This window comes from Camelus bactrianus, chromosome 19 (genome assembly GCF_048773025.1).
Source record: "Camelus bactrianus isolate YW-2024 breed Bactrian camel chromosome 19, ASM4877302v1, whole genome shotgun sequence".
Classification (NCBI taxonomy): domain Eukaryota; kingdom Metazoa; phylum Chordata; class Mammalia; order Artiodactyla; family Camelidae; genus Camelus; species Camelus bactrianus.
Window position 1 is genome coordinate 11295103 of NC_133557.1, and position 27838 is coordinate 11322940.

Consider the following 27838-nt stretch of genomic DNA (forward strand, 5'->3'; position numbering starts at 1 on the left):
CTTTTAATAAACACACACACACACATGTGCTTTGACCCCTAGCAGAGAGCAGTCATTTTTCCCTCGCAGAAGCCGCTCTGCCCCGGTGACTCAGTTCAGCAGCCCGTATCTCTCAGACAGGAGACAGAATCCAGTCCAATGCATGTCCCTGCTCCAGGGTCACCCTCCCCCAACCCCCGGGCCTGCACGGTGGGGGACAGACATGCCCTGCTGTCCTCGGTGAGAGATTTGGAGGAGGGACCATAGCTGTCTCCTAAGAAATGTCTTCACAGATCTTCCTCCTTTACCCTCTTCACCCTTTTGTAACCTCCATCTGGATCAGAAGCCCCCACAAGACGGACCCAAGAGCTGTGCCTGTGGCTCTTGGTCACCAGCTTGCACTGTGGTCTGGCCCCTCCCCTTGGTTTATAGCATCCATAGAACTGTGGAGCCTCAGACAACACTTGAGTTTTCGGAGTCAAATAGACATTAGTGAGGACACTCACGAATGGGCAGCGGTCAGGCAGCTTCCACAGGTCAGATACTGCCTCTGAACGGGGCCTTAACGGTCAGTAATGTTAATACTTCAATCATGATAACAGTATTTCCCGTTTACTAAATTCTCAGATACTCCAAGCATTTCAGTTTATCTTCTGTGACCCTGAAAACAGTCCCGTTTTACAACTGAGGGAAAAGAAGCTCCCAAGGAAGCCGTTTTCCCACAGCCGCACATCTGATAAGCCCAAGAGCAGGGATCAACCCATGTCTGTTGGATTCCAGACGCTTCCCGGGCCCTGCTGCCCAGACAGGGCAGGAGAGCGTTTTCAGAGGGGTGGCTGAGGCCTTCCAGGAGAAGGACATAGCAGATGAGGCCGAGACAAAGAGGCCCTGAGCAGTCCCAGGGCTGGGGTGTTGAGCAGCACTGAGGGCAGGGCGGTGCAGACCCATGGTTCCCAAATGCGCGGGGCCTGCAGGGGCACCGGGCCTGCGGGGGCACCGGGCCTGCTGACCCCAGCGAGCGTGTCAGATCCAAGAGGCAGAAAGCGGGAGCTACTGCGGGCCCAGGCCCTGGCACTGGCTCAGGCCTCCCACACAGGTGCATTGTCCATGGGCAGCAGCATAACCAGCTGAAGAGCCCAGGAGAAGGCGCTTACCTCTCTGGAGATGTACTCAAGGACTGGCAGGGTCCCTCCAGCAGGACTCTGGCTCCAGAAGCATTTCAAGTGGGCACTTTGCAGACATGGCAGGACGGCCTGCGCTCTTGCCTTATTCCTTCTGACAGCTCCAGGAGAGGGGGGCGGCCAGCGCCTGGCCGTGCACTGGATGGCCCCGTGCCCCTCACTGTCCCGTCTTATCCCCCTGCACATGAGACAGGACTCAGCAAGGGCCCACCTGGCTCTGAACCACAATCCCAGCTTCTAGACTGAAGTCAGGCAGCAAGGATGATTCCAGATTATGCCAAAAGGCCCTGTTTGGGTCCTCCTCCCTGATACCAACCTGGAGTCCCTGGGGGAGGACAGTGCAGTGAAGAGCTCTTGGTCTGGACTGGACAATAAACTCAATCCCAGCTCTGGAATCCTGAGGCATGGACCTTGAGCAAGTCACTCACCTCTCTGGGCCTCAGATACACGGGGGAAATTCAAGGCTGCTGACACCCCACTCTGGGTGACTGCAGGTTAAGGGAGCCAAGTTCTGCACCTAGGCAGCGGGTGAGAGGGGTCCTGTGGGCCTATTCATTTGTCCCCTCGGTTCACGGTCATTATTCATTCTTTCCACAAATAATCCCTGAGATTCCTGGAGGCACAGGCAAGGCCAAGTTGGTGTTAATTGTTGCAGAATGAATGACTAAGAGCACGTGCTAAGTCCTGGGTGAGCACACACCTCAGTGCATGCTCTCAGCAGCCTGTGAGGGAAGTGCTACCATTATCCCCATTTCACAGATGAGAAACTGAGACTCAGAGAGGTTAGGGAATGTGCCCCGGGTCACACAGTGTGGAGATAGTGGAGCCAGGACTCAAACTCAGTCTATCCCAGGACCCCCTGTGTCTGCCAGGCCACAGGGACGTCCTTAGATAGGTTTTGAATCATTGCTCTGCTGTTTGCTGATGCCTCCATGGTAAAAACAGGGTAACAGCACTGACGCTGGTGGAAATAAGACTCCACTGATAACACTGGAGTGACACCTGGTGCTTAATACGCTGTCACTGCTCCAGTTCTCATCACTGTCCCCATGGGAGTGGCTGCCCAGGAGGCAGGGAGCCCCTTGCACAGGCCACAATGAGCCTGGTCCAGCTCCCTGCCACGTGCCCAGTGCCCCACCCACCCCTCAGGTCAGCCAGATCCTCCTTTCCCCAAACCACAGGAAGCTGGAGTCCCAAGGCTGATTCCGGCCAGGACTGTGGTTCACCAATAGCCACAAATATTTACCTTGGAGACCTCAGCCCAAATGCAGAGGGTGGGCAGGATATAAGTCTGGACTTCCAGATAAACTTCACAGATGAGGAGAGCAGCGGGCCGAGGACTCCGTGTGTCCAGGTAAAGATGTAGGGAAAGAACTGGAGGCCTATGTCATCAGGAAGGGTCTTAGCTGGAGACAACTGTGGGGGTCAGGTCGGAGCAGGAGGGAGGCTTGGCCCTGGGGTAAGGCCCCTCAGTCCATGAGGACCCTCTGAGGGTCAGGACCGGGCGTAGAGAGGTACCCAGCTCCAGGGCCCAGAAGACCAAAGAGCAGTGATGAAGGAATTGGACAGGCTGAGTCTTTTTCCCTGGCCTCATCCCGATGACAGAAGCCCACTCTGCACACACCAGTTGCTCTGTGCCCAGCCCTGTGTTGTGGTGATTCTGGGGATAAGAAGCATCGGGGCAGTCCTGGCCCTCAAGCCCTCAAGAAACTCCTTTACGAGACAATGTGGTCCAGGCTGTGCTCAAGGAAAGCCCAGGGACAATATGGTGGAGGACAGTCAGGGAAGGCTTCCTGAAAGAGGTGATATGTTGGTTAAGAAGCTGAGTAGAAGTTGGCTGGACAAAGGAAGGGAGAAAGGTATTCTATACAAAGAGAACAGCATACACAAAGGCCAAGAAGTGAGAAGCCACGTGTGCAGGGGGTTGGTGGGGAGGGTTTATGGTGATTGGATGTGCAGAGGAGATAATTTTCCACAAGAGGGGGTGCTACTCTCCTCTTGGTTCCCTGAGTGCCCCTGATCAGAGGAGGACAGAAGGGTGTGAGAAAATAATGGAGGAAAAATAGAATTAAGGTAATTGAAAGAAAAAGGTTATGGCTTGGGGATGGGGGGTTTCCCAGGTAAAAGAGCTGGATGCAGGTGTCACCTCAGTCTTCTGGCTTTGACTGCAAGGCGGTTCCCTCTGACCCCAGTACTAGCAATAAAAACTGTCATAATCACAGCAGCAAGTAGTGAGGGCAGGCATCCAACTCAGGTCTGTCTGACTTCCAGGTCCATGATTTTCTCTTCCACCCTTGGGTTTCCTGACAGAGAAGAGGGGTCCTGTGATTTGACTGGGGTTCCCATGGCCCAGACCTCCATCAGGGTCACATTCCCTCCTTCTTGCTGGTGTCCCAGAGACCATTCATTCATTTAGCAACCATTTATTTATTAAATACCTACTAGACCAGGTGCTAGGGATACAGTGGGGAGCAGGTAGACCCAACCCTTCTTTCCGGAGCTCATGGCCTGGTCAGGGAGGCAGATATTGAATTGTTCTTGCCAGCGCCTCAAAGAGCCCACCCTGTTCAGCCCACGGAAGATGCACATCATTCCACATTTGTCTTTGGCAACAGGAAGCCCATGTGCTAAGCCAGGCAAGGGCTCAGGTCTCTGGGTCAGCATCCTCCATCTCTCCGAGCAAGAAAGTCCACAGGTGGCAGAAGCTTCCATGGGGGCTTGAAGGCAGAGCCAGGGTGCAAGCTGGGAAGCTCAGGACGAGGTTACAGCCGCTGGTGTCCCATCCCCTGGAGAAGACAGAGCAGCCCAGGGGCCAGAGTACCCTAAGCTCCTCTCCCAGGAGCCACCCATGGGCCTCTCACCTCTCTTTGCCTTCCTCTCCCTGGCTCCTAGCAGCCACCCACTCCCTCTGCAGGCCCCTTCCTGAGTTTCTTGGATTAAGCAAAGCCCTCTGAGTCCTACCTGAATTCTCATCTCTCTCCTGCTTCCAAACTTCCTGTCCTGGGCATGCACCAGCCACCAGGGCAACACTTCTCCAGGGTCTGTGGCTGCAGGAAAGGGAAAGTTTGACAGAGAAAGGGATGCAGAGGTAGAGTTTTAAAGAACAAGTAGGAGTTCGGCAGGCAGGGGACGAAGGGGGCAAGCACTACGGGAAGCAGGCAGAGCAAGGGCAAAGGCAGCGGGAGTGAACAGGGATGTTCTGGGAGCTCCAAGCAGCTTGCAGTGACTGGAACTTTACAGAGCAAAAGGGAGAAGGCAGGAAGTGAAGCTGGCTGGGGTGGGAGGGTTTGAGTGCCACAGTGACAGGGTCGGGGAAATCAGCAGCAGAAGTGTTTTGTCTTGAGCACTGATAGTGGGGATCCTTCAAGAAAATAACATGTTTTCCAAAAGCTTGCCATTTGAAAGGCACTGTGCTAAACGCTTTCTAGATACGAACTCATTTAATCCCAACTTTATAAGTGGAGTTATGACGCACATTTGCCAGATAAGAAAACTGAAGCACAGAGAGATTACGTTGATTGTCTAAGGACAGAGGCCCAGTTGGGCTCCAGAGCCCACTCTCTTCACCATCTCACTAAACAGCCTCTCCTGGACCCCACGCCCCCGTCATCAGACCTGGTGGGCCTGGCCAGGCCTCTCTGCCCGGCTAACTGGGCCCTCTGTGCTCACCTCAGGTTCTGCCACCTGCTGCCTGCTACTGACCAACCCTCAGGAAGATGGCCAGCCCACGAACCTTCATCTTCCTCTGTGGTTTGATGGCAGCCAACTTGGTGGGAGCCAACTTCAGCCCTCCTGCGGTTCTCAGCCTCAGCCCAGAAGTCATCAAAGAAAGTAAGTCTTGGCCACCCTGGCCTCACCACCATAAGGCAAGGGGGCAGGTGGAGCAAAGGAGGAAGGGAGCTCCCCATCAGTGGGAGTGTGCAAGGCCCACTGGGATCCCAGATCCTGGGTGAGACTTGATTGGGTAAGTTACAAAGACTGGGAGTGTCTTTGATCAAGAGTCCACGACTCCAAGGTCCCCTTCTTCTTAAATTCCATGATTTCAAAACCCACTACTCTGTGGTTCCCTGGTCTGTGGAAGGGGTGTGTGGCCTCCGAATGTGACGGTGCAACTACCTCTCTGCCCACTCTTGCTTAAACCCCATTGCCAGAGCACCTTCTCTGAGTTAGACCCAGGGCGCAAGTAGTCGTCAGAGCAAAGCCCCTCGGCTGGGAGTCTGGCTGCCTGGCCCTGGCACAGCCTTATCCCACTCCAGCTCTGTGGCCCTGGCAAGTCTCCAAGCCTTGGTTTCCTCCTATAGAAGAGGGCCTTCCTCCCCGGGTTGCTGGAATCACCCAGTAGGACAGGAAGTGACAAGAGCTTAATGACCTCTCCAGCTGAACTTCTCAGTCTCATCACGACTGATCTTGTGGGCCAAATACGTCTTTATTGTGGTGGGCTGTCCTGTGCATGTCCTTCCTGTGTTTAGCAGCATCCTGGGCCCAGCTGTGACCACCAATAATGTCCCCATACATTGCCAAATGTCTCCCAGGGGACACTGCCTCAGTTGAGAACCAGTGCTCCAGTGTTGTCCCTTGAGAGGGAACGAACCAGTCAGCTCCGGAGGGACTGAAGCACGTAGAGCCCAACCCTCTGCGTGCAGTGGGCCCCGGCTGTGGCTGGATGGGCAGGGCCGGGCCAGGTCCTGCAGGGCCAGACAGGCATTGTAGCCAGAGGAACTATCCCCAAGTAGGGATGGGGAGCAGAGAGGTCTGGGTGCTGGGCGGGGAGGCAGAAGTACCCCAGGCCAACACTGAATTGCAAGCACGTGGAATTTCAGCCAGAAGGAGCTTGGAGAGGAGCAGCCAGTCAGGTTCCCCGAGCCACAGAGTCTGAGTTGAGAGTGTGCCAGTGGGGGGATTTCAGGCAATCCCGGGAAACACATGCAGGAGATGGGAAGCAACCCAGGTAAGGGCAAGCCAGTTACCACCGCAAGCTGAAGCTCAGTCCGACTGGGCATCTGCGTTATTCATGGCCAGGCAGGAGGCAGAAACCATGCAGTGAGCCCAACAGATGGGTTTGTTTAAAGAACTATTAGCAAGAATTGGAATAATGGGAAATTGGCTAAGGAGGAAAAAAGAGAGAATTCCAAAGGATACCCTAGGGATTGGGACACAGCAGGGGGCTCAAATCCATGTACAGAAGAAACCTGAGGGGAGAATCCTCCCCAGACCTCGTGGAAGAAGAGGGGTTGAAGCCCCCTGAGCTGGCCTGGGTCAGAGCCAGTTCACGGTTGGCAGGCTGAGGCCAGCTGGCAGAGAATAGCCTACCGGGGAGCCAATGGAATTCTCTGGGAAGCAGACCCAGGAGGAAGGGATTGCTCTTGACTCCTTGGGATGCTGTCTCTGGCAAACTGCCTGGAAGGGAGCTGGGGTGCCCGCAGTCACTAGCTGCCCATGGGAGTGCTGCTCGACTTGCAGCCGGGAGCCCTGGGAGGTGACACCACTGGAGTCTGGCAAGAGGAGCACACCAGCGCCAAGAGGGGAAGCTCCTTCCTCCTCCATGTCCCCCCACTGACAGGACTTAACACTGCACCAGCCGGGCAAAGAGGATGTTTACAGGGACGAGCTCCATTGTCACAGGGCAGACAAAAAAGCTAGCTTTGTCAATGAGAATCAATAACACACAGGGACTCTGGGACATAGTGGGGGACACACACAACTGAATCATCCTGCCCAAGAGTTGAGGGAGCTGGGGTATTTATACACCAATTCCCATCAGTCATTGGCTGTGGGCTGCTTCCAGAGTATCAGCTCTCCAGCACTCGGACCTACTCTGTACACAAACCAAAAGGGCTCTGGCTGCCAGGGAAAAAGTACAGTAGGGACTTGAACCCAGGGCACCTGGCTCCTCCTTTCTCTGCTCAGCACCTGGGGTTCTTTGGACCACAGGCTGTAGGATATGGATGCCAGAGAATCAGTAAGTTTGTTTCAGCAGCGAAACAACCCCAAACAGGGCCTTATGAGTTCCCTGCCTCTTGGCTCTGGAGTGTTTGCCCCTGGCCAGTGAGAGGGATGCAGCTTCTTGTGCCAGGTGTCCTGGCCAAAACTCCTGGCAGAGGCTGGCGATGTTCAAGGGTGTGAATGGTCCCACATGTGTCCCCATTGCAGACTGCCTATGAAAATGACCCATCTGGACCATCATCCTCAAGTTCACATCTACACAGTGGAGATGGTCAGAATGGAGTCATCTATATATACCCTTGCCTTATGTCCCAGTCCAAGTAACCCTGAGTGATGTCCCCTCCCAGCCTGGAGCCCGCCCCAAGCCATTCTTCTCTCCCCTCCTGCTGGACCCTAATCTCTGGGCTCTGCCTGCAGAACTGGCAGAGAAACTGAAGAATCGAGATGCTGTCAACACTCTCCAGCAGCTGCCACTGCTCAGTACCATACACAACGAGCCAGCCAGTGGCATCATCAGTAGACTAGTGAAGTCCGTCCTGAAGCATATCACCCAGTAAGTGCAGCAGAACCAAGCTGGGAGCTCGCTCTCGGCCCACACCTCTGCCCAAAACACACTTTGCACGCTCAGTTGATCAGCCAGCAAGTATCAGTTGGTGTCAACTCTGTGTCTGACCATGAAGAATGAATCAAACAAAGCCTCTCCCCTCAGAGGCTCCCAGAGGAGTTAACAATAACCATAAGAGTGACATAGGCACTCTAAAGAGGGGCGACCCCCGAGGAAGGTCGCCTGGGGTGGGACGGTGAAGAGACAAGGTGATGTTTCTCAGTAGAGGTGACAGGTAAGTCAATGACTTCATGCTCACCAGGAGACAAGGAGAAATGGCATTCTGGGCAGAGGGACCAACCTGAGCAAAGGCACAGAGGGTGAGAGTCAGAATGGCTGGTGCTTAGACCCCAAGGCGAAGAGTGAGAGGCCAGCTGGCCCAGGCACAGAGGCTCTTATAGGTCAGCCTCAGGAGCCCAGATTCATCTCCTAAGTGAAGGGGGAGCCATGGAAGTGTTCTGGGCAGGGGTGAAGGGAAGGGATGGGGCAAGACCATGCTGAGGAGGAGTCAGGGCTTGAGTCCACCTGCTAGCTGGGCACTGGGTGGGGGCCAGAAAAATGGAGGGGACTGGTCTGGGGATGATGATCAGTTGAACATATGGCTCTCATTTCTCTTTTGTCCCATCCAGGCTGAACATCACCTCAGCTAGCATCCTCCAGCTGCAGGTGCAACCCGGGGCCAAAGACCAGGAGCTGATAGTCAAGGTCCCCCTGGACTTGGTAGCTGCATTCAACATGTGAGTGTTCTCCCCGTCAGACACAGCGGGCCTGACAGCTTCACCTACTAGGTGCTCCCCGCCCCTATCCTCCATGCAGGTGTCTGGAAAAGAGACTTCCAAGCAGAAGGAAAAGCAAGTGCAAAGGTCCTCAGGCAAGAGTGCACTTGCCTTGTTCAGAGAAAGGCATGGGGGGCAGGGAAAGGGGGCAGAGTGGTAGGAGGTGAGGCCTGCAGGCAGCTGTGGCCAGATCATGCAGGGCCTTGTGCGCCAAGCTGAGGACTTGGTTTTACCAAGATGGGAGCCAGGCAGGGCTCTGAGCAGAAGAGGCACATGACATGACATTCTTAAAAAATCCCTCTGGCTGCTGTGCATGGGGGCGAAAGTGCAGGCAGGGAGGCTATCCCGAAGACACGGCAACAGCTCAGGAGGAGACAATAATAGCTTGGACTGGGGTTTGGAAGCAGGAGGTGGTGAGAAGTAGTCGGATTCCAAATATGTCCTGGAGGTGGGTAGGAACAACAGGATTTCCTGATGGATTGAATGGGGGCTCTGGGCGGGGCCGGGGCCAGGGGAGATTGAGGAGTCAAGGCTGCTGGGCAACGGGCAGCTGGAGTGGCCAGCAAACAAGGCAGGGAAGATCGGGAGAGGAGCGGGCTTGGGGAAGGGTCCAGAGTTCAGTCTGTATACATTAAATCTGAGATGCCTGTAAAACCTTTGAGTAAGGAGTTAGGCATAAGTTTGGAAGCTAGTGGCATATTCAGAGGATTTAAAACAGCAGAGGATTCCAAAAACTGAGCCTGGGAACCAATGAGGTAAACATTTGAGAAGATGAGGAGGCCCCAGCAAGGAGACCGAGAAGGGAGGTGCCAGAGCCGGGAGACAGAGAAGGACAGCAGGCTTGCTCCAGCCTGAGGCTGGGATGGAGCTCCCAGCAGTGGGTTCCTCCACTCACAGGCCCCTGCTTAAGTCCTTCATGGAGATGCACATGCAGTTGGAGGTTGAAACCATCATCCAAGTGGAGACAAGCAAGGCGGGCCACAGCCATCTGGTCCTCAGCAACTGCTCCGACATCCGCAGAAGCCTGCACATCAACCTGCTGAAAAAGTGAGTGTGGTCACCTCCCACTGGCCACCTCCTAGCACATCTGGGAGGGAAGCCAGGTAGTGGCCTTGCCCCCATTTTACAGACGGAGAACACTGAGGCCCACAGAAAGAAAGGGATTTATCCCTCCTGACTCCTGATCTGGGGCTCCCTCCAGGAAATCTGTAATAGCAAAGAGAGTTCAAGACACCAGGGGACAAAGCAAGAAGGATGGGATTTCAGGCATCATGCCAGAAATTGCGGCAAACATTTGAAGGTGGAGAGGAGGCTCTTTCCTAGGCCTCCTCTAACCAGTGGGCAGGGCTAAGTGGAGCCATGGGTAAAAACTGTGGAGTCAGGCAAACGCATCTCCTTCATCTGCGTCCAGGTGACGCTGAGCAAGTCACCTCCCCATACCTCGCTTTCCAGGCCACAGTGAGAGGATTAGATGGGGCAGCAGCCCTCAGCAGTCAGCAGATGCTCAAAGACATGGTGCTTCCCTCCATTCCTCCTTAGCAGGCCAACTGCCCTCATCCCAGTGTCTAGCACAAATTTCCAAAGACAAGCCCCAGCCCCCATCCCTAAGAACTCTCTGCCACCATCTACACTGGACTCTGGGTCTATACCCAGCCCTGTCTCTACCAGGACCTGTGCCTCAGGCAAGTTCTTTCCTCCCCTGGACTCAGTCCCCTCTTCTGTAAAATGGGGGAGGGGGTGATCATCTCTGACCCCTCCTAATCTCTCTCCTCTTCTCCTCTTGGGAAGGTACTCCTTCCAGGTCAACTCCTTAGCCAACAAGTTCATAAACCTCCTGGCACCAGCCCTGCCCAAACTGGTGAAAAGCGAGGTAAGTGGCTTCAGGGTATCTCTGGCCTGTGAAGACTGCTCCCCCTGCGGGGCAGGGGTGGAACTGCAAGTTGGTGCTAAGGGACCTGAGTCTCCTTGAGTGGGAAGCTTCTGGGCATGCGTCAATCTGTCAGCAGTGGATGGTCGAGGTCAAGGTAATGAAACTGCTATAAGTCAGCCAGGAGTCCTTGAACAGTGATGTGCTGATAAACTGTCAACAATTTGACTTAGGAGGGGCTGAAGGAAGGGAGCCCTGATGTGTAGCATTTACTGATTTCCCTGGTATAAACACTCCCTCCATGGCTAATTCAGGCTACTAATGTGACGTCACTGAGCAGAGTCAGGAAGAGATGCGTAGTAGCTCGCTCTTGTATGGCATTTCCTCCATGCAGATATGACAGGCGTAAACTCGAGAGCAACAGATAATAGTAAAACACAACAAAACAATCAGGACGCAATGAGTTTTGCACTGTGGGGTGTTCACCAGCATCCCTGGCCTCCACCCACTAGATCCCCCTAAACTGTGACAACTAAAAACATCTCCAGAAATTTCCAAGTGTCTCGGGAGACAAAATTACCCCCTGCTGAGAACTTCTGGAATTTTGAGGGGAGAAGAGTTCAGGGGGCAAAGAGATGTGCTGGGGCTAGAAACCCACAATAATTGTTCACAAGTCTGGTTGGGTCTGTCTTGCTGGCCTCTGTTCTAATCTGACGTGTGGGAGGGACTCAGTAACGACTGTTTGAATAAGTGAAGGAAGGAATGCGTTCTCCATTTCCCTCTTACGAAAATGTGGGTTCTTGTGAACTCAGTGAGTCTGATGGGGAGGGCAGCTGGCAGGCCAGGCACACCCTGGACACAGGGTAGGGGACAAACCATCGCAAAAGATCCCAGACGACACCAGGGGACTGTGGTGGGCTCTGAGCAGCGGTGATGGCTGGGGGAATGGACCTATCACCGAGTCCTCAACCCCATGGGTGAAAATCTGGCTGGCCATGGGCACAGCGACCAGCCCAGCCCAGGTGAGCTGGGCCCAGGTGACCGTGGGGCTGTGTGCTGGCCCCTGGCTGATGCAGGCCCTGCATTTGTGCGGTTGCAGCTGTGTCCTGTGGTCAAGGCGGCCTTTGAGGACATGCGTGTGGACTTCCTGAACCTGGTGAGGGGTAGGTACACCACTCTCTCCCGCCTTTTTCCTTTACTGCTGAGCTGGTTTGCAGGCCCTGGCTCGGCCCAAGGCAGTCCTCCCCAGATAAGGCCTGAGCAGCAACCCAGCCCAGGAGCAAGTGGGACAAGCATCATTTGACCCCTGCCCAGGGTGAGCAGGCAGGAAATCCCCACAGCTGTGACTTCAAAAGCACATAGTATGTGTGAGGTTCTATGTGAGCCAGTGGGCGCCCCAGATAAACCCAAGTTCAAATCAAGTTCTGCCACTGACTTGCTCCATGGCTTTGAAAAAGCCAACTCCACCTCCTTATTCTGTTTCCTCATCTGTAAAATGGGGCTTATATGTCCCTACCTCATAGGATGGTTGGTGAGGATTAAGAGTTCACAGGAGGCCTGATCTCTTTTTTCCCAGCCGGCCCCATGCTCTGAGGCCGCCGCTCTCCCTTCTGAGTAAGATGGTCCACGTTCTGCCTGTGGCATGTGTATCTCCTAGGCCTTTTCACCTGCCTTTTGAGACGGCCCACACTCTGTCTACAGAGTGTGTATCTGCTTTTACTTTAAACACCCACCCCCATGCCTCATGGCCTCTCTGGCCTTCTGAGATGGCCTGCATCCTGTCTATAGAGTGTGTATCTCTCCGTCTTCACTCTATATAGCTCACTCTTGAATTCTTTCCTGCTTGAAGCCAAGGACCCTCACTTGGTGGGGCTTGTCCCAGGGACTTGACCAAGACCTGCGACACAGCCATCCTCTCTCACTCCATTTTTTCCTTTATCATTTCCTCTACACTCTCCTCTCCCTACACAGTCTTTACCCAGAATATCTTATCCTTTACCACAGAAGCTGTGTTCTGGGAAGGTGGTCGCAGGCTGATAGCCTCAGAAGAATGAACAGACCCTCCAGAGTTTCTCTGAGATGCCAGGTGGATTCATCAGAATTAAGCCTGGAAAATGCCCTGATTGTTGTCGCCTTTCTGTTCTACCCAGTTTTTCCATAAAACCTCAGGACACCAGTCCCAAGATGGATTCACAGTCTCTAAGGCACTAGCCAGCTGTGCCTCCCCTTTGCCTGGCAAAGCAAAAATGCTGTTCTTTTCTAATTCTTCCCCCCCTCCTCTGCCCAAAAAAAGAATGTACAGAAAAGTTCCAGGCACATAGCAGGTGTTCTGCCTGACACAGAGAGGGGCTGGATTGATGTGGGTGGATGGATAGATGATACAGAGACTACTGGAGGCTATTGGAGAAGCAGGAACAAGAGAAGAAACAGGTTGTATCTTCAGATCCCTCAGAGTGAAATTCTGAATTCTTGGACCCCTCAGAGAGGGGTGGGTGGGAAGAAGAAAATTCTACCATCTACTTTTTTGGGATCTGAAGAGGCTCATTCAAAGAGCCACCAGAGAAGAGTGGGAAGAGGAGAATCAATAGGCATTCAGCTTCCACAGAGCACCTACTTTGGGCCAAGACCTTGGGCAGCGTATTTTATATACATGGTCTCACTGACTCCTCAGACAACTCTGTGTAGTAGGTAGGGATCATTACCCCCACTTCACAGATCAGGAAACTGAGGCTCAGAAGTTAAATTATTTATCCAAGTTCACAGAGGAGATTAGTGATAGGAGAAGGCTTAAAACCCAATTCTTCAAGTTCCAAGTCTGGTTTAATTCAGATTTGAGCCAAATTTACTATGTAGCAGTCCTGTACAACTTATGATGCAGGTATGCTATTATTACCCCCACCCCATTTTAAGATGAGGAAACTAAGGTTCAGAAGCAGGAGGAGGCTTGGGGCAGGGCGGGAGGTCTCCTCTGGAGTAGGCGGACCAAGGACCAATTGGCCCCTGCACTCTTGCGCCCTTCTGTGGTCCTCTCTCCATTCTCCACCCAACAGCCGGTGGCAGATGGGACACCACCGCCACCTGGCGGCCAAATGGGGAATCCCGAGGCAAATGCAAGTGATCCCCTGGACAGACTCAGACCCTGCTGAGGTGGGTCAAATCACACTGGTGGGGGAGGTGGAGAGTTATAAACAATAGGTCAGTTTTGTTCCAAACCAGGGCTTTGGCATAGGACCGGCTGGGTTCAGATCCTTTCACAGTATACCCTTGAGCAAGTCATTTCACTTTTATGAGCCTTGGTTTCCCAATCTGTAAAATAAGGTCATCGTGAGGATTAAACGAGCTAACACAAGTAAAGGTTTAGCGCAGTGCCTGGTGCATGATATGCGCTCAAAAAAATGTCAGTCATGATCATCATTATGTTTATCATTGTATCAACATTACTCCTGCTCCTCCCTACTTACCCCAGCCTTTGCAATAATGCAGCTCTAGCCAAAAGCAGCCCCACACCACCCCATCCAATACTTTCTCTTTGTTCCTGAGCAGTGTCCATTTCTCTCAACTCTAACCACCTGGAGTTTGATCTTCTGTCTTCTGCCATCTTCAGTAATGCTGTCCATCTCATCCTGGGGGTGAGTGTCATGGGACCTCAAGGGTAAGTGGGGACATCACTGCCCTTCTCTGACTGCCAAGGATCAGACACCATGAGTCTGTTTCAGGGGAGAAAACACAGGTCACGGTTAGGACACACAGGTGGATTTAGAAAAACCTCAACAGGCTGAACATGTCCCTTGTAAACCATTCTGAGCTGAGGGAGAGAAATCAGCAGATACAATCTAAGGGCCACATACAGGACATTGACCCAGTGTCTTGATTTCCTCTGACCCTTATTTCCCCAGTCAGGGGCCAGAGTGTGTGCACTGGGTCTCCTGGTCTTTCTCTCAAGCAAGCCCCTGCCCAATCCTCAAATATCTGGTGACCTTGAACAAGAGCCCAGGATTGAGACATATCACTGAGGATCACACAGACCTAAGTTTCTCTCCCAGCTTCACAACTCCCTGGCTGTGTGTCTTTGGGCAAGTTCCTTCACCTCTCTGAACCTCAATTTCCTCATGTATAAAATGTAATCACAATAGTCCCCAAGGAGAGGATGAAATGAGGCTGCATGGGGCCTGCAGGCAAGAGAAGAGAACTGTCAGCTCTCTGTAAAATGTGGAGCCACACACCCACACTGGCACTGGATGCCCTGGGGGACCAGGCCAAGCAAGGCAACACGAATCTCAGACTAGTTTTTGTGGATCCCTTGGAAAACCAGCATCAAACATTTCCTTCCATTTTGTTGCAGTTTTGAATCTTCCCTTCATCGAAAGGGTCCGGGAGGTATCTGAGAAGTTGAAACCTAAATGTCAAACAAGACATCTAGATTTTTTTTTTAATCAGAGATTATCTGAAGGGTGCAAGTGGAGTAGATGTTGCTAGGTACCTGAGATAAGGCATCATCTACAGCAAGGCACTGAATTCCAGGCTAAGCTTCCTGGTAGCAAATGTAAAAGGGGAAACAGGCTGAATGGTGTCATTTCCTTCTAGGTTACTACTGAATATGTAGTGGAATTAAAGTTCCAAGCCAACTCTCTGCTCTGTGTCTCCTTAGGCCAAGTTGTTGAACTCAGAAGGAAAGGTGACCAAGTGGTTCAATGTGTCTTTGGTTTCCCTGAGGATGCCCACCCTGTACAACGTCCCTTTCAGCCTCACCATGAGGAAGGATGTGGTGAAAGCTGCAGTAGCTGCCTTGCTCCCTCCAGAAGAATTCATGGTCCTGCTGGAGTCTGTGGTAAGACTCAGCATGGGACAGAAGATGAAGCCACCTCTGCTGCATCATGGGGAGTTCCTGAATCAAATCAGGGCCCCCTCAGCCCCTGAGCAGGAATCCCCTGTCAGGCTGGTTTACGTACCTCCAGTAATGGAGAGCTCACTCTTGCCTCTAACAGACCAGACCCTGCCTCTGACATTAACACTGAAGTTGAAAACTTCCCTGTAACATCCTAGTTCTGCTCCTTGGAACCTGAAATACCTCTTCCTCTACCAAATAACAGTCCTGCCCAAAAGACATCTTAGATACTGACTGGCCTGTGGCGGCAATCACACCACTGCTGTCCACTACAGGACCTCTGGCAGACAGCACGAATCTCTCAGGGCCCTCCTTCCTTCTGAGCCTAGATGATGACACAGCCTTGGAATCCTCATCACTCCCGCACAGCAGATGACCACCAGTCAGCTGGAGTGCTACCTCTTCTCAGGGGACGGATGGGGAAACTGAGGCCCAGAGGGGGATAGAGTTGGCCCAGTTATGGGAGCAGGGCAGGGCTTCAGGTCAGCTGACAGAGCCCCAAGCTCTTGGGGATTAGAAGTCAGGGTAAGGGACTGGTAAGAAAAGGGGAGTGGTCACCAGCAACCACATTCCTGAGGGTAGTAAGAATTGAATCACTTCTCTACGTCCTCTGGGAACGAGGAGCTGCCCACAAACCCACGACCCCCATCAACTCACCACAAAAGCCCAGGCCAGCTAGGACTTCATTCCCCACAGCTGCTGACCTAGGGGCTGTTTCCCACCAGGGACAGATGTGTGCACCAGACCACCGGGCTCTCTTGGCTGCTCTGGGGTTCTGGGGACCCCAGCAGTGGGGCTGCTGGAGGTGTGTCTTCCCCTCCCCTCCAGCTGGCCTGCTCTGTCTTCCTCTCCTCCTCAGCTTCCAGACCTGGACCACCTGCTGAAGTCAAGTATCAAGGTGATCAGTGAAAAGGTTGGTCCATTTACCATCTGCAGCTTGAAGGGTGTTTGCTGTGGTCTGTTCACTGGCCTCTGGGCAATAAAACACACATGGGACTGCTCTTTTCTTCCAGCACTGGTGACTGGAAAGGACCGGTCCCTGTCCTCATGGAGATTTCAATCTAACAGGACAGTTTGACCTGGATCAAATAATTACATAGATAATATTTCAGTTACAAATGTGATCAAGGACAGATTCTAGGGGTATGAGAGCACTACTGGGGCACCTGATACAGTCTGGGAAATTAGGGAGGGCTTCCCTGAAGGGAAAAGTATTCCAGACAGAGGAGGAAGCAAAACCACAGGCTGTGAGACGGGGAAAGCAACAGTCTCTTCCAGGATCTGAGGATGCACAGAGAAGAAGTGGGGAAGCCAGGAAGCAGGGCAGCGGCCAGGCCACACGGGGCCACATGGGGCCTGTGAGCCATGGTGAGGCCTTTGGGAGGCTGTACTCTGGTCTGATGTCTTTCTAGGCTGCAGATCAACTGGGGCCCAAACAGACTGTGAAGATCCTGATTCAGGGGACCCTGGATCTCCTTCTGGACCAGAACATTGCCAGGGTGGCCCAAGAGATTGTGCTGCTAATATTCACCACCAGTGAAGCCAAACGTCCCCTCCTCACTCTGGGCATCGTAAGTTCAAGTGTCTGAGACATTGGCAGCAACCTGGAGGGCCCTGCTGTTCACTGTTCCTGTTCACCCCCTCTTCTTTGCTAAACAGTTCCACCATTCTTTTTAGCCAACAGGGGTGGGGGAAGGGAATTCTGAACTAAGAATCAGAAGCTTTGGGGGCCCAACTCTTTATTAGTCAGGATCTTGGGCAGAAATTTTAAGTCACATGCACAAAAGAAATTGTATTAGCTCATATAACTGAAAAGTCCAAGTCAAAATGGCTTCAGGAATAGCTGGATCCAGGTGTTCAAGCAATGTCATCTTCATTCTGCTCTCTTCCCATCTGGCAGCCTTGTTTCCTTTTGCTACCTTCATCCTCAGGCAGGTTATCCCTTCGTGAAAGTGCCCCCAAGCTGCATCAGGCTTATAACCTATCAGCTTGGCAACTCCAATGGGAAAGCTTCTCTTTCCTAGTAGTTCCAGCAAAAGTTCCAAAGCTGACTCTCATTGGATGAGCTAGAGTCAAGTGCTCACTCATGAACCAATCAGTATGGCCAGAAAAATGAAATATGTAAATTTTCTGAGTTGGGTCATGTGCACACGCGTGCGTGCACACACACACACACACCCCAGAGCTGGGGAATAGGGGTTAGCTCTATCCAAACCACAGGCCTGAGAGGGAAAGAGGTAATTCCTCTTCTGAAGTATGAAAAGAATTAAATCATTTCCAAATAAGTTCTTAATTGATTTTCTCAGTAACCCCAGCAGGTCAGAGCTCAGAGCTTTGATCCAGGGGGACCCTGTGGGTAAAGGTGTGGGGGTGGTGGTCATCAAAGGGCAAGTGCAATAGGAAGGTATCTCAGGTAGGGCCCCTAGAAACAGGCCCGAGACAAAGATTCTTATAAAGTGATCTATGAGGGGAGAGATCCAAGGAGGAGTACTGGGCAAGGATGTGGTCTCAGCTGGAGGCTGGCTTCCGCCTCATCCCACAGGGACATCTGGAGGATGGTTGCATAGAGTCGAGCCCAGGTTGAAACAAGAAGGCCAGCCTTTTGGATCCCATTGTCAGTCATTGGTGGTCACTAACTGCCCCCAGGGGTAGGAAACGCTGAACCTCCCAGCAAGGCAGCTCTGGTCAAGCAAGGGCAGTTCCCCAGGGTCAGGCACAGCTGTGAACTGTTAGAAGCAGCATTCAGCAGCTGAGGAATGGACGCCCCCCCCCCCAAAAAAAAGGGATCTGAATGGGGCACCACCTTCATGCTACAGAGGACAAGGAGAAGAAAGAGGCAAGGCAAGATTCATGATTGAGCACTGGGTCACTGAGGCCTTCCATGCCTCACTGAGGAGGCCAGACAGTGCCAGGTTGTAAGAAGCTAACGTTACACTCCCCTTACCGGAAGGTGGCTGCAGGTAGCCATGCAGGTGGTCCGCACGCACCATTAGGGAGTGCCGTCCACAGAGCCCGCAGGATGCACGGCACCCTGGCTTCCTGTGTTGGGGGATATTCTGATCCCCCAACCTGCAGCCCCAGCCAGCCTCACTCCCTAGTGACTTCCCCTCTATGGCTGATGGCAGGCACTTTTCAAAAGGCCACCAAGCCCAGGCCTGCAGGAGAAGCTGATTCTCTGGATGCAGCTGACCTGGCGCTGGAGCCAGGCACTCAGGCTCACCTCAGCCCACAGGTCAAGATGATGTCATCTTCGGCACCTGTGTTTGAGATCTGGCTTAGCTTCTGACCTTTCCAATAACAATACTGGTTAACATTTACCAATCTGTCTGTCCCTCAGTTTGCTCACCTCTGCAATGAGGTAGCAAAAGGACCTACTTCAAGGAGGTGTGAGGATCACAGGAGATAATCAGATAAAACTCTTAAAACACCACGTGACACACAGCGAGGGCTCCATGTATACAGCTACTGTCATCATCATGGGTCCTATGTGAGGTCTCTTCGAGGGGGAGGGGGTACAGATTCCATCCCCACAGATGAGGAAGTGGAGGCCCACAGAGCTCAGAGCCTTTCCCAAGTTCACAGAGCCAACAGCTGCAATTCAGACCACGTCAGCCTGGCCCCAGAGCCTCCGTGCATAAGCCCACACCCCACAACGGACACATCCTCTAAAAGAAGTGGGGCCTGGGCTTCTCTTGTTGCAGGAAGCCACCTCGGAAGCTCAGTTTTACATGGAAGGTCACCGACTTATGCTCAGCTTTAATAAAATCAGGTAAACATGAAAATCGTTGTGAGGATTCTGGTGATGAAAATGGGTCCTGCCTGGCGATCACTGGGTTTCTTTAAACACTCGGTGTTTTGAGCCTCTTGGGTGTGAGCGTGGAGGGAAGGGTGCTCCAGGAGGGCAGAAAAGCTGTCCCACTGTGGAAGACTGAGGATGAGAGAAAGAAGAGGAGAGGGGCGTGGCCTTGTAGCAGCCCTGGGGCAGGCTGACCTCAGCCAGGGGAAGGGCCTGCCCAGCACCATCCCCTCAGCCTTGGGCAGCTGGACCCCTCCAGACAGTGGCAGTGACTGTCTTGCCCAAATGCCAAGACCCTGTGGAGCGCGGCCCAGCAGCACGTGGCTCCCAATGCCTTCTGTGCCCCTGCGTGCTCTCCCCCCGCCCCACCACCCTCCTGCTGCCCCAGAGGGAGTTCAGGGCTTGCAAACTGGAGCCTTCTGGGACAAATCAAGCCCATAGATGTGTTTTGATCAGCCCACATAGGGTTAGGGTTATTTAGTATAAATTAGTTGCCAACATATAAAAATCAGAACATCTGACCGCCATGGGCTGCATTCCTACATGGCAGCAAACAGATGAGCTGGGAGTGAGGACGCCCTTTAGGAGAAAGAGCTCCTCAGCGCACCATTGTCCTCACTCCTGGGCTGATGTTTCTGCTTGCTCTTTGGGCAACTCTTTGTTTTCTATCCCTCCCCTTTACCCCATGCATTGCAATGGAAGCACCATGAAGCAAGGACGTTATGTGGTTCACTCCTGTTTATCCAGAACCTGCACTGTCTGGTCCATAGTAGGCGCTCAGTAAATAGTTGTTGAAGTAATGCATGAATGAATGACTGAATGAATGGGACTCGGAAGGACCATTCTCACGGGCATCTTCTGTTGCAGATCTGATCGGATCCACCTGTTGAACTCGGGCATTGGCCTGTTCAAGGTGAGTTTTCACAGATTTTCCCTGGGGACACAGGGGATAGCCCAGGATGGTCCATTTCGAAAGGAGACATTTCCCAGGATTTGATCTGAACAAGGTCCCCACGGGCAGCCCCATGGTAAGCTGGCTGGCCTCCATGTTCTCAGCCACAAAGTCCAACCTCCCGGTTCAGGTGTTTACTGAGCAGCTGCTGTATGCAAGACACGGCTGAGAACACACATATTCTCACAGATGCACAGATACACTTTCCTTCTGTAATGTTTTGACTCTGAATTAGAAAACAAATCTCCAGTATTCACAATCTCATTTCTCTCATACAGACTCATCTCACTGACCCTGGGCAGCCCCTTGCCCCCACCCCCCATCTTCAGTTTCCCCATCTGAGTCAGACTGAATCAGAGATGTCAAATTGGCTGAATCCTGTCTTCTGCTGTGGTGGAGTGTTTGAGTTTGTTTGTTTGTGGCGGGGAGGGAGGGTTTTTTTCCGCCCTTGTGTTTTGTCTTGTCTTTCTTTCTTTTTTTTTTTTTTTTACAAATATTTTTTAATGGACAAGTTTCCAAGTGAAAATCAGGACTTCTGGCTTCCCTTGAGAAGTCAAAAACTCAGGAAACAGAGCAAAATTCCCTCGGGGAATTCTGCTGGAACAGAGCAGTGGAGTGAGCCCCTGAGATTGGGGGTGAGCGATGCATCCCACGAATGCACCACACCGCCCCGCCTGCCAGATCCAGGGCCAGCTGGTTTGTGCCCCACCCCCACAGCCCGCCTGGTCCCTGGAACCCTGGCAGCTCTGACCAGCAGGGAACCTGAGATTCCTGCATCTTCAGCAGCTGCCCTTGCCACAGGGCAGGGCGGCGCCCATCCTAGGAATGACTGGGAGGACTTCAGATTCTCAGCCAGATTGACAGGACCCCTTCTCTTTCACAGCCTGACATTCTGAAGAACATCATCACCAAGATCCTCATGTCCGTCCTGCTGCCACACGAGAATGGTGCGTCCCTCTGCTATCCGTCCCCTCCACCCCTCCTGCCTGCCCCCAGGCTTTAAGTGCAGGTGCTTTTCTTCTCCTGCCTGTGTCTCCATTTGGAGTCCCTTTTATTTATTTTCCACCCATCCTCAGAGCCTAGTTCTAATTCTGCCTCCTCCAGGAAGTCTTCCTGGTCATCTAGCTGGAAATGAGCTTTCCCATCTCCAACTTCCCAGCCCAATTCTTTTACTCATGCCAGAGCCTAAGCATGCGTAGATGAGGCAGGCAATGCCTCAGCCTCACAGGACTGACAGCAGAAGAGAGACAGGGGTGTAAACAGACAACTAGAGCACACTCAGTGTGCCTCAGACAGACCTGGGCTCAAGTTCTGACTCCCCTTCTTGCTGGCTGCCTCACCTTGGACAAGCTGCCTTATCATTTTGGGCCTCAGTTTCTCCATCTGTAAAATGGGAAAGATAAGAGCACCTTCCTCAGAGCAAAAAGAAGAGGTTTGTAATGGGCAGGAAGGGATGCCTGACAGTCAGTGCTTAACATTTCTTAGCCATTGCTGTTTTTGGCATTGTTATTTGTGTCACTAGTGGAGGAATCCAAGAGAAAAGGTGGCATTATTTTTATTCAGCCCCCGTCATAGGGGTGGAGAGAAGTGGTAACCTCTGCCCACCCTGCCCGTTTCAATTCTTCATTTTATTAGAGTGAGTAATCTCAAAGTATAGGCACTTCTACTACGGAAGATGGGAGCCCCTGATGGTTCTTGAGCAGGAGTGTGAAAGGATGTGAGGGGTGCCCTTTGGAGCAGCCAGAAGCTGGTGCTGGAGACAGTGAAGGGAGAGATGGGGTAGGTGGATGCCAGAGTTGGAGAACAGGCGAGCAGAGGCAGAAGGGACAGTCTGAGTCGGACGTGCCAGGCTTGGGAACGGTAAGCCTGCCCCTGGCCGCCTAATCCCACCCCAGGCCCACCAGTCTCTGACCACATTTATGATTTCAGGCAAATTAAGATCTGGAATCCCATTGTCAATGGTGAAAGCCTTGGGATTCAAGGAAGCTTCATCTTCTGTGACCAAGGTGAGCGGGGTTGAACATCCTGCCCCAGGGAGGGCACCATCGCAGGGAGAGCCGTGGGCTGGGAGGGGAGGCCTGTGCTCCAATCCTGACCCCTCTGGTCATTTGTGGGGGACCTTGGGCAAGTCCCTTCTCCTGTCAGGTCCTCACGTCCTCATGTGTAAGTCTAAGAGGGTGGCTGTCCTAGCCTGGGGTCCATGCGCCTCTAGCTTTCTCCATCCTACCTCATTCTGGTAGGGGGAGGGGGGGAGGCTTTGTTAATTGGTTTCAAAGGCAAGGTGACATTTGACTTACTTTCAGCTGCCCACCCTCAAAAACCGTGCCCACGCTTCAGATGGCTTTGATGGAGAATTATGAGGGCATATTGTGGACGATACCAAAAGAGGCTGGGTCTAGACTCAGGGACCAGAGGACTGGTTCAAATCCCAGCTCTGCCCCTCTAGCCAGGGGACCTGAGGCAGGTCCTTTGGTCTCTCTCAGCCCAGTTTCCTCACCCATAAAACCCAGCAGATGTCTGAAAACACAGTTCATGCTCTAGTGAACCACATATCATGATCCAATTATAATATAAGCAGTTTATCTGACACATACTGCATTGATTCATGTTGGATGGACAACTGGTGTCCACATAACTGGATGGCTAGAGCTTAGTTTATTTCATATATCTCTTATTAGGGGAAATTTAGCAACTGTCCTCTTTTTTTTTTTTTTTTTAATCAAGTTGCAAAGCGTAATCCATCATTTGCAGTTTGGGTTGGAAAGGTATCATCTCACTCTTTGGATCTGTTTCCAAATTTCCTGTTTTGCTCTATTCGCTTGTTTTGGACCAGCAGCACATTGGTGTCCCTTTTATAGCCTTATTATAGAACATGTTTTTATTTTCACTTTTTTAGAACATGTTTTTAAATATAGTCAAAGGAATGAATAAATGGAGAGATATGAGATAAAGCGAGTATGGTTTAAAAAAAAGTTAATGGTAGAATCTAGGTGATGAGTCTGCATGTGTTCGCCATAAAATTCTTCCAACCTGGCTGTATATTTGAAAATTTTCATAAGAGAATGTTGGGGGAAATCTAATAGATTATGTTCCTCTAGTCACACTTAGTTTCTCAAAAAAGAGCAGAGTGTTATTAAAAAATTTAGCTGCCTAGGAATCCGAATTTTACAAAACTTCTTGGGAGTTTTGTGATCTGCTGGGCTTGGAGACAATGGTCCTGTATAATCTCAGATAATTTACCTGTTCCCCCAACCCCGGCATGGTGTCCCTGTTCTCACACAAACCTTCCAAGAATTCTTTATGTGTGAGTTCAGGGTCATGACCCCCGGTGGCAGTGATCACCTTGTGGAGGACAAACCAGCAAAAACCACAACAGGGCAGGATGTTAAAAATAACCTTTTTTGACTTTTCTCCTCCAATTCCAGGATGCCCTTGTGATCACCCCAACCTCTTAGTAGAACCCCGGACCACTCTCTTCTCTCCCAGTGAAGACTTGGACGCTGGCCACCCAGGGCGGGCTGGGGCTCAGTGGGAGTGTGGGAGTCTGCTCTGTAGACTGTCCCTCTCTGAAATAAAGAAACACTTGTCTCTGACTCCTGCCATCTGGAGTGTGTCTTTGTCCCAACTCAGGAGTCATTTTTCCCCTGGCAGGTTATGAATTGGACATCCAAGCCACATCTAGGTCCTGTTCAGGCACATTTGAGGCAATCTAGGCCATGCCCAAGCTATGCCTGGGCCACATCAGGTCACCCATGGACAAGGTCCAAGGTCTTGCCCACCTCCCTGGCCTTCAGAAATAAGAAAGCCAGTTGTCCCCTCCTGTCTTCCATGTCAGCCTCAAGACCACCTATGATAGGACAACCTTTTCCGTGGGGGACACACATTGTGTTGACCTTGGCAGTGTGGTGGGTCGAAGGCTTTCTGAGCAGTGTGACTCTGGAGGCACACTGTGAGTTCTGGCCTGGCCCCCACTTCGCATGGTTGTTTGACTCTGGGATGTATCTCCCACTCTGTGAGCCTCAGTTTACTTCTCTGTAAAATGGGAAGAGTCACAGTCCCTACCTTGGAAGCCTGTGGTGAGGATGAAATGAGAGAAAACGGTCCCTGGCACATGGGAGGTGCTCAGACAATGTCACTTGTGGTTGATGTCATTGTCACTCCTGTTAGCTGGCCTCCAGGATGTTGGGTCTTATCACTGACATCCTGCTGGGACAGTGCGTGACTGCCATTGTCTCCCTGTCCACCCTCATGCCAGCAGGTTCAGGACAGACAATGAGGCCCCTGTCCTCCAGAGTCTGGGCCTTCCCCAGCACACAGAACCCTTTAGTCTCACGAGGGGCCTGGCAGGAAGGGACGGGGGTGTGTTTCAGGAAAAGATGTTACCGAACTTCAGAGTAAATACAGGCATAAGGACAGCTCACAGTGTGGAAAGGCAGCCAGGAAGGAGTTTCTCCTGTCTCCAAGCCCTGGGCTAGGCCATGAGGGACACGGAGGGGCCGGGACAAGACTCTGCACCAGGTGCTTACACCAGGGTCGGCGAACACTCCCTGGGCAGTTGCTAAGCGCCAGGCCCTGTGCTCCCCACGCATCCTCGACTCCCAGCCACACTTTGTGGTCCACGCCCCACACACCACATTCCACTGTTTTTCTAAATCATATGAAATCTGGGTCTGAACCCCACCCCCAAGGGAGATGACAAAGCCCATCCCCATCCTGTCTGGGGTAGGTCTCCTCCGGCCCCCTAGGGTCTTACAAGGTTCTGTTGTGAGGGCTTCCAGGGAGCCTGGAGGACGTGGCAGGGCCTCTGGTCTTCGGTCCTATCCAGTCCCGATGGAAGGGTCTCCATTCCAGCCCACAGGATCCTGTCAGAGGTGAGCAGCTTGGACACCACAGGGCTACTTCTCCAAAACAGGCATGGCCATGGCTCCCGGGTTCTGACCACCCCCAACCTCTTGGGCTTCCTGGAGGTTGGTGGATAAATAACCCGGCTTCCTCATCCCTTGGGAGCAGAGAACAACTCCACACTGGCTCCCGGCATCCCAGCGGAACTAAGCCCCAGGTGCCCACAGAGTCACTTGCTTGATAACACACCTTTATGAGCCGTCTCCCCCTCTCCTCACTTTCTCCCTCCTCTACCAGTGTCTCCTGGCATCACCTCCCAAATCAACTACCTGCCCTCAAATCCTGGTCTCAAGGTCTGCTTCTGGGGATCCCAAACCAAGACAAGCGTTTGCCCAGCAGATACAGGGGCTAAGGGTCTCATGGACCTTCACTCACACCACCCCCACCCCCCACAGCTTCTGGCTCTCCCACTCGATAAATGAGGAAGCTGAGGCTCTGACAGCTCAAAATGATGACCAAGCAGCTCCTAACCATTACCCCACACTGCTTGCCTCTGCCCTCTGCTCCCTCATCACATCACTCCCCCTCGGCTCTCCACCCCCATAAAGAAGAGGAGGGATTGTCTTCTGTGCCAGCCTCCTTTCGATTTGCAGCCTGAAACACAAATACCCTCCATGCACCCCTGAGGCAGGAGCCCCAGGCCCAGAACTCCAAGATTCCAGCACCTTCCTGATCTGGGGAAGGGGAAAGACCTCTGCTTCTCTCTGAGTCTTAGCAGCAGCCGCAAATGAAAAAACACCAAGGGATATCTCAGTAACTCTTCCTGCCAATAACAAAGGAGTTATTATCTTTGTCTTACAGATGAGAACTCAAGTAACCACAGAACTGGTGAAATGGTGGGAACCCAAGCCTCACCCACTTGGCTCAGCCTCCCACCGGAAGCCACGGCTGAACAACAACCCCTATTAATTCGTCCTCAAAATAACAGAGACAACTCACAACCTCTAGTCCCAGAGGGCTACTCAGTTCCCAGCACAGTGCTAAACACTTCCTGTAGATCAATTTTCCCATTTTACAGATCAATAAACTGAGGGTCAGAGACAGTAATGATGTCTAGTACCTCTCTGTGTCCTTCCTATGGCTTCCCTTTCATTGAGGAGACCCCCAGGAAATCTCCCATCTCTCAGCAGAGATTAGTCAATGAGGTAAACAGAATGAATCCATGGCACTCCAGCCAAAAATCTTCCCTCCTATCCTGTTCAGAGAGGCCAGATCTTGGAAGGGAGAGGAGACCTCCATGCTTCCCTCAACACCCCACACCAGTCCCCAGTGGCTTAGAAAATAAACCTTAGAGCCTTTCTCTGCCCCAGGCAAGAAGACGACATTTGGCAGTAATGTTGAGACCCAATCAACAGAAATAAGGGAGACCTGCCAACTTTTAAAGCATCTTACAACCAAAAGTCCATGATTTTATGACTCTGAGATCATAGAATAAGTACATCTGAAATATGGTACCAAACCACAATAACATTAGCCATTGGCTTTTGATATCAGCCAAAGTCAGACGTTCAGAACTAGGTAACACTGACCTCGTATTTCCTGCACAGCTGCTGCCTTCCAGAACCAGCCCTTCTACCTCAGCCCCATGTGTCCAGCTGAAGAATGGAGTTTAACACCTGCCCTGACCACGTCTCTGATTGTGAAAGGGAAAGGAATGAGCCACAAGGAGGACCCTGTGGAAAATCGAAAAGCTGCCTAGACATGAGTCATGCCCACCATTGGGATGACTGCACCGGACAGCGGTTAATGAAGGAGTCAATGCTGACACAGCCAGGTACGTGCACTCACAATGGTGGCGCAGGATTCCCCACGTAAGAGAACCTCTAAACATAGTATTTTGGTTGGGAGTGAGGACTCGAGGTCTTGGAGCTGCATTATGTAGTAATATTGAATTTCCCCTTCTTGGATAGCCAGTTTCCTCTCTGGACCCTGATGTCAAATCCCAGTTTTGCCACAGACATGCTGTGTGACCTTGAGCAAATCACTTAACCTCTCTGAGTCTCAATTTTCTCATCTATAAAATGGAAATTAAAAGAAGCAACGTCTTTTGAACCCTTCTTATGTGCCAGGCCCTGTGCTGATACTTACATTAATGAACCTTCACAATAACCAAAAATCATAGATGGATTTATTTTTTGCAGACATGAAAAGTGAGGCTCGGGAGGGAAAGTAACTGGCCCACAGTTACACAACAACTGAGTGACGGTGGGGATTTGAACCCCAGCCCGTCTGGCTGGAGAGGCATGGCATGGATGACAAATCTGGAAAGGACATGGGGAGTGGCCACAAGGTGGTCCCTGGGCCCCTCCCAGTCCTACCTCTCCCTCTCGCCCACTCTCCTCCATACACCCCCTCACACACCCTTACTCCCTTGGATTCTGTGACTGCTACATCCTGTAACAGGAGCCACCTTGGGTCCCTCCCGAGAGCTGGAGGCCCTGCCCAGGTTCCAGCGCTCTGATGTTGCTTCTAAGGAGAAGGGCCCATCCCCCAAACCACTGGGACCCCACCCACTTCCTCCCTGGGGTCTTTTGGTCAGGCCCAGAGCCTGTCCCTTTGGCCTCAGAGAGCAGTCAGAGTTTTGGCCAGAAGCCCCTAACCATGTGGTGCCAAGAGGACCTGTCCCTCCACTGAAGGGTTCCTCTGAGCACAAGTCTGGCCAGGAGGCTGGACTTCCTGCCATGTGCCCACCCACCCGAGCTTCAGAGCTCAGGTTATAAAAGTTGTATCTTTCTGAGAAGCTGGAGACAGAGGCCAGGGAGAGATTCAGCACAGCCCTATTCTTGGAGAGGTAAGGACAAGGAGGCTAACGTGGGCATTTCACAAATATTTCTAGAGCATCTACAGTAACATGGTGAAAGAGATTCTCAGCACCAGGACCACCTGGGTTCAAATTCAGGCTCTGCAACCACCACCTGTGTGACCTGGGGCAAGCCATTTCTCCTCTTTGTGC

General features: G+C 52.2%; 1 protein-coding gene and 1 long non-coding RNA gene across 2 annotated transcripts; one reads left to right on the plus strand and one right to left on the minus strand.

Moving 5' to 3' along the window:
* The first annotated feature begins 2364 nt into the window (after positions 1–2364).
* Positions 2365–23576, plus strand: BPIFB1 (BPI fold containing family B member 1). The gene is made up of 16 exons (XM_074347140.1): positions 2365–2514; positions 4835–4991; positions 7521–7656; positions 8337–8444; positions 9381–9530; positions 10272–10353; positions 11450–11513; positions 13894–13979; positions 14999–15178; positions 16095–16148; positions 16648–16806; positions 18937–19004; positions 19899–19944; positions 20867–20930; positions 21913–21989; positions 23409–23576. Exons 2-16 carry the CDS (start codon positions 4877–4879, stop codon positions 23436–23438), a joined length of 1419 nt encoding a protein of 472 aa, XP_074203241.1. The 5' UTR covers positions 2365–2514; positions 4835–4876; the 3' UTR covers positions 23439–23576.
* On the minus strand, positions 3568–4838 carry LOC141574043 (uncharacterized). Its single transcript, XR_012500600.1, has 2 exons — positions 4122–4838; positions 3568–3946 (listed from the first exon to the last, which is right to left on the minus strand). It is a non-coding gene; the product is annotated as an uncharacterized LOC141574043 (long non-coding RNA).
* Positions 23577–27838: the final 4262 nt, after the last annotated feature.